We start from the raw sequence: 13,638 nt of genomic DNA, 5'->3' as shown, positions 1-13,638 counted from the left end.
GCAAGTTTCCAAGCTTCTCTAGAGATAAAAGTTTTAGCAAGCATCACAATCACCCAGAGGATTTTCTAGAACACAGATTGCACGGTCTTTGCCACAGTCACTCAACTCTGCTGTTGTAGCACAAGAGCAGCTACAGATAAGACATAAACGAATGTGTGTAGTTGTGTTCCAATAAGACTTTATTTACAAAAATATACATCAGGCCAGGTTTGGCCTGGAGCCATAGTTTGCTGACCCCTGTTCTTGATGGATGTCCCTACTCTGTTCCTGGTCACAAGGGGTTTGCTTTCTTGCAGGCACAGCTAGTCATTTAAAAAGGTTTAAAAAGGGGTGTCTGGGTGGCTTAGTTCGTTTAAGCGTCCCACTCATGATCTCAGGGTTTGTGAGTTCTAGCCCGGTGTTGGGCTATGGGTCGGGCTATGCACTAACAGTGTGGAGCCTGCTTGGGATTCTCTCTCCCTCTTTCTCTGCCCATCTCTCTCTGTCTGTCCCTCTCCCCACCTCCTCCCTTCCACACTTGTGTGCACATGTGTTTTCTCTCTCTCTCAAAATAAATGAATAAACTTAAATTTTTTTCTAAAGGTAAAAGGGTTTAAAATTATTTTACTGAAAAATTTCAGAGGTTACATAGCAGAAAATCTTTCAGGATCCTCATTCTCACATATTGCCAGAAATAGAAGTCCTGCATTTAAATTTCTACTTGTTGAAAGAATTTAGGGCAAGACTTTTCTAGTGGAAACGATCTTCCTTCCCTACAAATCCAATCTCTTTAGTAGTCCATGAAAAGTTTATGATTAGGCTTGGTTTTTCTGTAGAGGCTTTTTCTACTCTCTGCTCCTACAGAACATACTTTTCTATTTCACTTGGCCGTCTACCTACCTACCCAGCTACCTACCTTAACTTGGTTACACCCTGAACTTGCCTTGCTGTCTCATTCCTGCATGACTTTGCACATACTTTTCCATCTTCCAGGTTTGCTCTCCCTTCCTTCCCCACACTAAGTTTGTAAATTCCTGTTATTCCTTCAGCCCTCATTAGAAGTACCTCTTCTGTGAAGCTCTTCCTCTCCAAAGCTGCTACTCTGTCTCATGTGTGCCCTCTAATTATGCCCATTATTACACCTATTGTACTCCACTGCCATTGCTAGTTTTCAAGAATGTCTCCTTGCTAGGCTATGAGAAACAAGGATGGGAATAAGTCATATTTATCTTTAAATGACCAGTGCTGGGTACATGTTTTTTACTCAATAAATTTAACTGTTTACTTTTGAAAAATGGAATAAATGGCAAAGCAAATGAATGACTGTTTAGGGAATGGGATTTTAAACAAACCACTTGTTTAAACCCTTAAGGTTTTAATCTATCTCAGTAATCACTGGCCAAGTTAGAACCTCCTAAACCCAGTCTTGTTCATTATCCTGGTTAGTCAAACCAACATAAAGTCAGGAGTGAAACACACAAGGACGTGGACTGCTGCATGCATCACACCCAACCAGCAACAGGGAGGCCATTTATTATCTCTAAAATAAAACAAAAGACAAAGTATTTTGTTTCTCTTTTATTGCAACCCATTGCAAGGTCAAAAGATTCACGGAAATATAGAAACTACAAACTGGGTGAATTTCCTTTATCCACTCAAAAAGACATTAAAGACAAAGGACCAGAATTTTTCACTACAGCAATATATTTCATAGTCTTTATTCTGAAAATACTGTTGACATTTTGGAGAGGATACAAAGCCCTGCATTAAACGTGTCCACATATATTTATGACATTCTAAGCAAAACAAGAAACTATATTGCCCAGAAATCATTTTAAGCCTCATTTCAAAGCATCTAATGAGAACACATTCAACAACCATCACAGGATCACTCAAGGTGATGCTTTTTTTTTTTTTTTTGGTTGTTTTTTTGAGATTAATGCTTTGAGGCTGGATATGATGTTTCTACAGATTTCTACAAATATACCAAAGCAGTTTTCCAGGTTATGTTGCATCAGGCTTTCTGGATTAGTCAACATCTTAAAGAATAAGTGCAAGTTCCCCACCCCACCCCACCCCCAAGCTAAAGCATGTTATAGTGCTGTATTTGAGATTCAAACAACGCAACATTATAAAAAAAATCAATTTTACACTTCTGAAACCATTTGACAAGCAAACTGTAACACTCTAAAGATGACAACTTTGAACTGAAATGGCACCATCCATATCATCAATGGCTCTCCCTTTTTTTTTTTTTAACTATTTAAAATATAGTGTGACGTATATAAAAATTAAACTTTTGCTTATTCACTCAAGCTACTATTTCTATACATACTGTCTTATAAATTAGTTTTGGATTAAAAACCAGTTAAAATATTGTGAATTAAAATATTTTTCAGTGGTGGGGAAATGAATATGAAAACAATACTATTTGATGTGCAAGACGAACTCTTTTATTAATAATAAACAGTTTTTAATCTTACACAAATTGTATTCCTTTCAAATTAAATTAGTAATCTATCTAGTGATGGAAAAAATACCCTTGGTGCTTACTAAGTAGATTTTCTTAACTGATTGGGATTAAAAGCAAAACAATGCCACATCAGAAACATGTTGACGTAATCAAAGGAAACAGTGTTTACAAAAAAGGAGTCTTTATAAATAAGTGAATAGTATTTGAATGTAAAGCTATATTTTGTTTCTTACAGCTAGTATCATTTTAGCCATATTGGGGCTTACAGAAAGTGAAACTCAAACCTTAGTATATCTGTTAAAGACCAAAAAAACCCAGTTATGTCCACATTGGGGGAGAATAAATAGCAAACTCACAAGTCAGGGTTTTGTATCTAGCTCTACTGTGAAAGATAATCACTCTTTAGCTTAAAAAGGCTCCCTGTGGTCTTGATTATAAATCTAGACACAGGCAAGTTTACTTGAGCCTGAGTCCCTACTATGAATTAATTGTAAAGATGTGTGAAATCAAAACACATATTCATTTACTTATCCATATTGTCTTAACTGAAAGCTGGCAATCTTTAAACAAAGAAATGCTTATTTCTGACAAGTGTAAACAAAATCTTAATGAAAAGACTTTCTAATTTTTTCCTCTTAACTTATACATTAACCAGCAATAGATCTTTGCAGTAGCACAAGAACTATTCAAAAATAACATGCATATATCCATAAAACCTGTTCTAAAGCTCAAAGCAAAGCAAAAAAAAGAGAGAAAAGAAAAAAAGAAAGTAATAGGAAGATTGTCTACTTATATCTCACTCATTAATTTTCTATTCATGTGACTACCTCCAAATTTCAGAAATACATGTTCATAATTACCAAAATTAACAAAAAAATAATTAAATGATCGGTAGGGTTGTTTTTTAAATAACTGCACACTATTAATTACATTGGTGCCTTTAATGTGGAGAATGCTAAGGTTAGCTCCAAATATCATTAAAATATATCTCGACCAGTTACTATCCATGAAATAAAAGCTAACACAACGTTAACACAAAACTTCACTGAAATATTCAGGACTCAACAGAACACATTTGCAAAATAATGAATAATTAACTTTTGTGAGCTGGCCAGGGGAGTTCAGATCGTTGCCTCCATATAAAAACTTCACCGAAGGCTTAATTCATCTCCAGATAGCAAGTTGACCATCTGTGGATACAGTGAGTTAGGCAGAGCCACAGTGGATGACATGTTTCCTCAGTGACCTGGAGGAACGCCCCTGTGTCAGAAATGGTCTAGAAAGAAACTGCCCTGGAATTGTGTACGCACGCACGTGTGCATGTTTATGAAGGAGTGTAAGAACGTATATGTGTGTACGTGCTTGAAATTTTGCAGGGTACTGGTTTCCTGGTTTCCAATTAGTGCAACATCACTTCTGGTCTGGTGATCATCAGAAGTGCACGATTCTATCCCATCAAAAGACAAGACAGTTGCATTTATTTTGGGGCATCTTCAAGAGGCAGTAGTTAGAAGCTCAAAATAATAGACCGATGTTTTTTTGGTTCTATAGGAAGAAAAAATTTTTAGAGAAACAAGTCTTTGAACTTAAAAACTAAAAGGTGTGTGTGGCTTTTTAAATCTTTAATTTTTAAGGAAAAAAAAAGAACCCCAGCTCACCTGGGAACAAATAGCAATTGCGCTTACGCTATGCAGTATGCAAACAAGACACAAATATACACACTCGGGTACACCCGTACACGTGGAACAGTTAAAACCCTTCCAAGGAATCGCCTGCCCCAAATCTCCTGCTCCTCTCCGCCCTGCTGACTGATCCGAGTGGACCTACGCGGAGCAGGAGTGTTAGGAGGAGGCAGCAGACATGTTGGGGGTCCAGCCCATCTGATAGGCTCTCTCCAAGGTCCTCTTGCAGTCCTGCAGCACGGTGCTGAAGGTGATGTGGGGGTACTGCTGCACCAGCTGCTCCACTGTCACTTCATTGACCTGCAACCAAAGAAGAGCCATCGTCAAGCACAGGACGGGACGGCTGAGACCGCCCACTGCCCGTGTCCTCTGACTGACGTGCTAATGGTGGTAACAGGAACTCTCACCTCATTCCCCATCAGCAATGTGAGCCAGTGTTCTGTGAGAAGGTATGTGTCCCTTTTTGCCTGACCTTCCCGATTTCCTGAGTACTACATTCACCCTCAGGGATTTTTTAAAGAAGACATAGGATATCAAGAAATCAAATGTGTTTTCTAGAAGCATAAATGATAGCGACTTGTTGAGATCTTAACAATGCCCACTGAAAAGCTAGTGCCTGGGAGGAGAGGCAGCAGGGAGATAGCATTCTAATGTGAATTTAGCTACATCATCAACCTGACAGCTTTTTTAGGACAAAACTGTAGAGTGGTAGAGAGGATCCACAGGAATCTAGATGGAAGTGTTGGGGAAATGTTTATTTTTCTTCCCTTTAAATGTTAAGGCATTGCAAACTTCAAGTCCCTTTGTGAAAAGGGCTGAAATGTGAGGAATCAATAATTAAAACATACATGGCTGGCAGGTCAGGGATGGCCCCAATAGACCTTAACCATCAAAGATACCACCTTGATTCTTGATTAGACAAGGCAATCAGACAGGCCTAATTAAAACTAACACCTTTACAATTGCTGTGCTGTGAAGGGATTAATTTGTCAATTATTTTTAAGCTGATTGCAGTTCATATCACAGAAGTAGACAGCTTCCTTCATCCTTTAGATAAATAAATGATTAACCTAAGAACCACAACTTTTAGGTAGCTTTATTTAAAATCTTTATTGGGCATTTTCAAATGCATCAATATTTCATTTATACTGAGTAAGCTGGTCTGAAAGAAGGTGCTTATGATACATAATTTTGTGCTCCCTCTCCATGTCTGTCCATTCTTGAAAAAGATCAGGACCACCGAGAAATGCCTAAAACAACATCAAACCCTTGCTTTTTGCTTTGAAAGCCTGCTTAGAAGTATGACGACCATGACATTCAGTCGTCTACACTTTTCTGAGATAACATGGTGTTTTCTGGGTGATTTGGAAAATTGTTATATATAATCTTTTTTTTTTAATTGAGAATTGATATTTCAACATTGCACTGATGATACTTAATCTGTCAGAACACCTCTCTATTCAAGACTTGCTTGTATTAAATCAACTTTCACTCCAAATTCAACCAAACCATGTAGTTAATTCTTTTTGTGATAGTTATGATGTATAACATTGTTTTCAAAAACAAGAAGAAAATCATTTAAAGTAAAAAAGAAAAACTGATATACAAATTAGAGTTGAGAATAGGAATTGATGGCCTTAAGAGGATCTTATGCAACATTTTTAATTTTTTAATTTAAATTTATGATCTAAGTTTTGCTTGGGTTGAGGCAGCCTAAGACAGTACACTTAAGAAGGCCATGCGCCATCTGGCTCTATGTATCTCGGTAGCGTATTTTTGATACTCCAGTCACCTGACTTAATCCCAAATGATCAAACTGTCCAAGTTCTTTCTGGCCTCAGGGTCTTTGCACATGTTATTCTCTTTACCTGGAATACTTTTTAACCCACTTCCCTCTAAAAGCCCTCTCTTCATGCCTACTTCCTACTTACTCTTCAGTTCTTAGCTTCAGTGTCATTTCCCCAATGTCATTTCACTGCCCTATCCCTGCTCCCCCCCACCCCAAATTAGGTAAGGCTTTTAGGTTATTTACTCTTCTAACATTGCCCACTTTGTCTTCATAACACTTATAAAGTTAGTTTATAATTACTTAATTTAATATCTGTTTCTCCTGCCCCAATGCACAATCCACAAGAGCCATGATCATTTTTGTACCCACAAGTCAGGCCTAGTTATTAGTGAAAGAATGATAAAAAAAAAAAAAAAATACCAAAAGGCAAGTAAGAAATGGAAACTCAAGAGCAAGGCAAAACCAGACATTAAATACTAATCACACAAAGACCAATTCCCTGAGGAACTCTTATTTGGCTCAGGAATTCCCTCCTTCAAGAAGCCTTCCCGAAGCAAGCCTATCTCCCAGAAAGGTAGGGTTAGGTACCCCCTTCTCTGTGCACCTGTGGTGGGCACCCTGCATGGTTCTTTCTTTTATTTAAGCACTCTCACTGTGTAATCATCTCTTCACTTGCCTATGGCTTCCACCTGCATAAGAAGAGCCTCTGGGGACCAGAGACTGTCTCTTACCTTTAAGGCTGTCAAGCTGTGTGCAACGTAGAGAAGAAAAATGGCAACTGTGGTTCATACCATGGACTTGAGAGTCAACCAGAAACAGGTTTGAACCCTCGTTTCACTTTACTTCTTTAAGATTTAGTTTCCTCAACTATACACACAGGATAAAACTACTTAAAAGTAACAGGATTGTTGTAAGGCTTAAGTATAATGATATGCTTAACACTGTGACTGACTTAAAAAGGTCCCCAAATGGTAGCTCTTATTATTAGAGCAGGCACTTGGTAAATGGTTATTAGGTGCATGAGTTAATTAACGATACGCTAGGGTGACCGATTCTCTGTCGTGATGCTCCGTATTGTTCAATTTCTGAGATATTTCAGAAGTGAACCTTGGTATCATTAGTTGTAGTGTTCAAAATAAAATAATCACAGGGTGAGAAGTAAGCTTTAAAACATACATCATACACAGGGAAGAGTCTATTCTACCTTATTGGTCTCTGGAGGTGATTCCAGAACTTTCCTTAATGGAACAGTGCAGGTTTTAAATATCTACTTTCAGAAAATCCTCCCTTTTCTTTACCTGATGTTCCCCACTTTGCTGTTAGGTTACCTTCCTCCCTTCTGTCATAAACAAACCCATAAGGATGCAGGTCTCATTAAGAAAGAACTGAAGTCATTTGGTCAGACAGGATGCATGGCAAGGGGAGAAAGTCCAGACCACTCAGTATTCAAGGAACAATGACCAGGAAAACAGATAACAGAAAACCGAGAAGAGAAAACATTTAAACCCACTGTAAAGATGGGTGCTGTCTTCTGTGCTGCCTCTTTTCTGATCTACATGTGGGCTTGCACAAAGTCCGATACCTAGGGATTGACAGGCAATCTGTTTTGGAGGTCCAATTTTTAAACACAGAAAAAAAAAATATCTCTATGTGGTAACTGTTTTGTGCAAAGAGAGATACAATTTACCTTAAGCAAACAATTTACCTTAAGCAAACCTGATATATAAACATAAATTTATGAAGTATATAAATTAGGGGATAATTATTCACTTTGGTAAAGGCATCCACGGTCAGGTTAACTGATTTTCTCTGCCAATATTGTATATATACTTTGATTTACCAAAATTCAATTTACCTATTTCAGTTGCCTAAAGTAAGGTATACCCATAGCTGAGAATACAGAGTATGTTAGGTCTCTGGCTTTCAAAGGTTATGGGCAAGAATAGACAGTAACTTGGTTTTGTATAGTTGAATTAAACCAGCAATCCTCTGTGGATATAATATGTCTTCTAAGTAATCTTTTTGCTAACTGTGCTTTGTAAATTCTAGAAAACAAAGCAAAGGGGAAAATGCAAATATTCCATTTTAGAGCTTTGTTGGGTAGAAGCTATTCAGGGGAAATACATGTGTTCCCACTAGGGAAGTTTCTATCTTTTACTTATAGTGTCTCCTGGCGATACAGTGTGACAAATTTTATACTAAAGTTATTTTCATTTACTCCTCAGAAGTACAAATTATGCTCACCTCTTTGTATAGAATCCATAAGCACTTTGGTGCCTTAGAGAAAAAGTTCAGCGTTAGACACCAGGAGGGTCCAAAGCATTTTAAATTGTTACGCCTACATACACATTTCTGCAGACATTTTGTCATGCACAACTCCACTTGCTAGAATGAAAGGAACAATTCTCTGTTCCAACTCATAAAATGTGTGTAATATAAAAAGGGAACATAGATTAATTTTTTTACATTTCTCCATGATCCCTGGTTTTCTGTATTCAATTTCTTTTCCTCTTGCTGAAAACCATCAATGGCAACTCCTATATTACACTTGAGATTTGAAAAATGCAGCCTATCTTCCTAAAGAAATATGCAGTGGTGTCATTTGAAGAAATTACTGTGATTAAAGGAAAAAAAAGTGTGTACCACAGGTTATTTTTTAAATATAAGAAAGATTGGATTTTATAGTTCTCTCCAAAGACTGCATAACCATAATTTACATTTTCAAAATTATTATAACTCTTTTCAAGGTAGTAGCAATTTGTCTGGTATTTTAATCTATTTTGAGTTAACATCTATTAGCACTTTTTGAAAATGTGAGGTAAATTGCTATGCTAATTAAGGTAAATCATACCATAGTTTCATTCTCTTCCTGTTACTACTATGGAAGGGTGAGAAGAGACTCTTCGAGCTTCGGAGATTCAGTTCAAACAATTTCTCTAGACCATCACACTCATTCCTTCACTTTATCTATACTTTCCCCAGAAAGTTCCAGCTAAGTGCAAGCCCAAATCTGAAGTATCTCCCCAATGATACCTACCATTCAAAAACTGCTATTTCTGATAAAATTTTCAGAAAAAAACATTTATGTGAAGTGATTATTATTTCCTCTTTGTCTCATGTTTTAAAATAGGACACGTTTCTTGTGAGGGGGGAAATATTTGACACCTGAGTGTATGAAACTCACATTCATGAATATAATAAACCACTTAAAATCACTTTTTAAAAAAATCATTTTTTTTTAAATGGAGAAAGTTTCCATGCAAAGGTGACCACTACTGAAAATATCAATAACATTAAAATGTATTACGCTATTGCTAGACTGTGTTTCTTGACAGCAAAGAGTATTTGAGTCATCTCTTTGTTTTCAGTCCTTTGCACACTGCCTGGCATATTCTCGCCCCCATTAGATTATGAGCTCATGAGATAGGAGTTTTTGTTGGTTTTGCTCACTGCCACATCTCTGGCACCTATAGAATGCCTAGCACCTAGTAACTACTCAATAAATATTTGCTGACTAAATTAATGTAGTAGTTGTTCAATGAACAGGTACAGAGTAAACACAAAAGCACGAATTAGTTCTGCATCAGAAACAGTGGACATAACCTCACCTTGTTCCCAGACTGTTCCCACTACAGGGGTAGCAGTCTCTAAAGTCTGGGCATTATGGCAGCTCCAAACTCCTTTCATCCTTTGAAGTTCATACCTAAGGCGATTCTCTGTGTTACTCTCCTTTCCAACCGACATCACCGGGCGCCTCTTTCCAGATGCACCTTCCCTCGGGTTTCCAATAATTTGGCACGGGACACCAAAGTAGCTCATGCTGGTGGTTCAGTAATTTCTGCTGGGTCATTCTGCTGTCAGACAGTACTAAGGAAAAGCCTAGGCCATACTGGAGTTAAATGAGGGCAGCCTTCCTTACTGGAGATCAGTGACACACTAGACTGGATGGATAACACTGAGAAACACATTACTGGTCACTAGATATGAGCTTGTTTCCAAAACGTTGCAAAAACCCACTTCTGCTTCCAGCGTCAGTGCCCTGCTCAGGGCGGCAGGCCCAGGTGGGCCCCACAGAAGATTCTGAAATTTTGTGACATTTAACGTGCCTTCTCATGTCACATTTATCTGGAGGCAGAAGGGGAAATGTGGGCAGATCCCCTGACTCAAAATGATGCTACCTCAAAATAATGCTACCCAATTTCTTGGGCTTCAGAAATTCTACCTGCCTTTACTGCTCCCTGGGGGGCAAATGGAAATCCAAGGAGCTTTTTGTTGCTATCGTTGGTGTTGTCATCACAGTGACGTGTGGCATTTGTTGTCCCAGATAGCATGAAAATAATACTGCAACTCACAGTACAGTCCCGGGCAAGGAAGAATTCTTCAAACCAAACTGTCCTACGCCCCCCACTGAGAAACACTGTGCTCATCAGAATGAGGCACTTGTGTGGTAGGGGATAAATCAAACACATTTCTTCTCTTCAGCATGGTTTACTTTGGCAAAAAGTTGAACATAATTTGTTAATTCTTCACCATAATGACCAATAAAGGCAAAATGAAAGTATGCCTCCACTCTAGCAAGGAGGGAATGGGAAAAGTATTCAATGAGCATCTACTATTTTCCAGGCATATACGCATTAATACTCCTTATTTCACATGAACTGTGGCTCAGAGAGAATTAGTATTTCACACAGGGTCATGTACCTTGTAAATGGAAGCTAGGATTTGAATCCAGGACCCCTAAGCAAAGATGTTCTCTGCACTGTGCCATGTTGCCTTGGCACACAGGTAACAGCGAGACACAGGAAGTGCCATACTGTGGCCTAGCTGATCACCTGGCCAGTAAACTGTTCACTGACATTCCTTTTCCATCTATGGTACAAAAAATGATTTCAATTTACAGATAAGCACATTTCAAAGTCCTTTACAATGTCTTCAAAATGGCTGCTCTGTGGGAATGTAAATTATAATAGATCTCACTTTGCTTGTGGAATATTCCATGGTGCAGCTGTGGTTGCATGAGACTTTGAAACATGATAGAAACATGATGAAGCTGCAGGACTAACAAGGGACCTTCTGGCAGGGCAACTGCCCATGACATAAACAGGCATTGCTTTTTCTCCAGTCTCCCGCCCATCAACACGTTTTTCTGTGTCCCAGGCAGAGGTAGAATGGCCAACTTGACAGACAAGGTTCTTGACCCCTTGGAGCAAGGAAAATGGACAATTATACCAGCAACAGCAAAGCTTGAGGATTGATTTCTAGGGGAAGTGCAGATTGCTGTGGACAGAGGCACCTGACCTTTTCCAGGAGAGCTGGAAAAGGCTTTCCAAAAGAAGGAATATTTAATTGAACTTCTGGACAGGGAAGCATCAGCCTGTGTACACATTTGTTAAATGCACACATATGATTCAGGGAAGAAAGGAAACCCATTCATGAGCCAGAATAAACCACTAATCTGTCCCTTACTTTGTAAGCTTTGTAAGGTAATGTTTCTCCAGCTCATCTAGCAAACTCAAGTGTATAACTTCAGTAGTTCTTGCTTCACATAACTCCATTCTGAGGAAAGGGGAGTGAAGAAAATGGATCCCCCTATCTTCAGGTGGGAAAAGTAAGGAACCCACAGTACATCTGTGAAGGGGCTGCAAATAGCACATTCAACTACTCTCTCGTAATTCAGGGCTCTTGCCCTCACACTGGTCTGTCATTCTTCACAGACTCCCTGGGCAACGTCACTCACTGCTAACAGCCCCAGAGGCTGACTCCTGGCGGCCCAGAGGCAGAGTGTTGTCTGTCGGGCAATACGCCTCCAGAATCTGCTTCTCTCTGAGTTTCCTGGCTCTCTGGGAAACTGTACTGGCTATCAGTGGAACCCAGCATTCACAAGGTGTAGCAAAAGTCATCTCAGAAAATGCATATTCAAAAGAGGCCCAATTGCTCTTTAAGCAAGTGCCCACTGGCCCCGAGATGGGCACATATTAAAATGGATAAAATAAGGGTAATGTGAATTCTAGTAATATGTCAACTTTGCATGTAAATGAGATGAGTCATCTAAGTGCAGTTTAAAATATTTTAAATAGGACACTAAGAAAAGAATAAAACAGCAGATGATACATTGGTTTTCCCAGGACCCTGCACAGCCAACAACATGCAGCAGGCTCTCTTTGGGGATTCTATTTTCTTCCCTTCGCAGAGGGACTTCTCATGTCCCTGCTTGGGTGACATACCATGTCTTACCTATGTTTCCCTACGTTAGAACAGGGAGGTCCAGGACACCAAAAATTTGGAGGGACTTTTACACTCTCTTACTTCATTCTCTTCACACTCTTTCTCTTCAGCAGCAAGGCTAAGCTTTCCAGAAGTCTGGAGGAGGATACAGCAGTAGCTCAGTATGCATGAACAGGCTGCAGGCAGAGCCCACAATGAAGATTAAGGGTCTTTCCCAGACTGGTGAGAGCTGTGAAAATGATTCTAGGTGTGAGCCAAAGCACCTGCTCTTTGTCTCTACTCAACAGTCAACTTTGCATTCCTTTCCTTCCCTCTGTCTCTCTTAGTCAAGCCAAGGCCCTTCACCACAAACCCCACAGCAACTCAGACATAACAAATGTTTGATACACATTTATTGACATGGGATGAGTTAAACTGTGTCTGCAAACAAGAACACAAATAAGAATACAGTGGATCTCAGCATAATTGCTCACTAGAATCACCTGGGGATCTTTTAAAAACCCCAGTGCCCAGGTCATATCCCAGACTAACTGTACCTGCATCTTGGGGAAGTGGGACCCAGGCACCAATGTTTTTTAAAGTACCCCCCCCCCCAACCCTCCAGGAGATTCCAATGTGCAGCTTGGGCTGAGACCCACCAGGTTAAAGCTTTCAGCTGTGAAGTTCCCAGAGGGCACAGGTGATTTCTGCTCCTGGGAACATGAAGGCAAAGTCTGAACTAAGATTATCTGAAGACAACAAGTAAGCACTTGCCTCCCACGCTGCCCTCTATATTAAACTGAGTCAGGGGTTCTGGAGAAAAGAAATGGTTGCTCCTACAGCTTATTGGCCCATCTTTTTACAAATACTCACCCCTACCCGAAACAAAAGGTATATTCTTTGAATGTGGTAAAAACAGACTGGCTTCCTGTCTGTCACCATTGGTCTTGGATCTCTAGTTGGGCACAGCCCAAGGAGGCCACCTCCTGAGTTTTCCAATAGCTAATGGAAGGGAAGATTCCCCTAAACCCAGCTATACATGGATGGATGTAGTGCTTCCTCAAGGGACCACCCATAAGGTGAAGGACAGGGCACGCACGACTAAGTATTTAATATAATTTTAAGAAGAAAAATTGATCATTTTATTGGAGACTAAAAGCTACCTGTTACATATGGGAGTCAGGTGTCTACAGGCCACCCACAATGCACTATGCTTCATGCATGAACCTCCCTGAGGCCTTCAAGGATGGATTTTTTTTTAATAGAAAGAGGTAAGAAATATTACTCTTGGGTGGCAAAACACTCATCTAAAAGTCCCAAAGCATGGAAAGAGACAGATACTGAGAATGCAATGAACCTGACAGAGGCAGGCTCATAAATTCAGTCAACTTTGTCAAATGCAGTCATTCCATTTCAGAATCTGCAATGATTGCAAGTGCTATGCTCTGTCAATATCACAACAGGCCTGGCTTCATGCTGTCTCTTTTTCATGAGATGTGGGTAGCCTGTTA

The 13,638-nt window shown here is 39.4% G+C and overlaps 1 protein-coding gene across 4 annotated transcripts in view; it reads right to left on the bottom strand.

The window, feature by feature from the left end:
* Nucleotides 1-1,542: 1,542 nt before the first annotated feature.
* FBXL17 (F-box and leucine rich repeat protein 17) overlaps nt 1,543-13,638 on the bottom strand; it is a 497,785-nt gene continuing 485,689 nt past the window's right edge. For 3 of the 4 annotated variants that reach the window (XM_086686184.1, XM_086686111.1, XM_086686042.1), the window contains one exon: nt 1,543-4,434. In XM_086686184.1, the coding sequence (XP_086542310.1) occupies nt 4,294-4,434 (141 nt within the window). In that variant the 3' untranslated portion in view covers nt 1,543-4,293. The remainder of the gene's footprint in view (nt 4,435-13,638) is intronic. The other variant, XM_086686253.1, reaches the window with a different exon arrangement.

The sequence above is a fragment of the Puma concolor genome, chromosome A1 (assembly GCF_028749965.1).
Source record: "Puma concolor isolate L17-30 chromosome A1, mPumCon1.1.hap2, whole genome shotgun sequence".
Taxonomy (NCBI): domain Eukaryota; kingdom Metazoa; phylum Chordata; class Mammalia; order Carnivora; family Felidae; genus Puma; species Puma concolor.
This window is presented reverse-complemented; position numbering and strand designations above follow the sequence as displayed.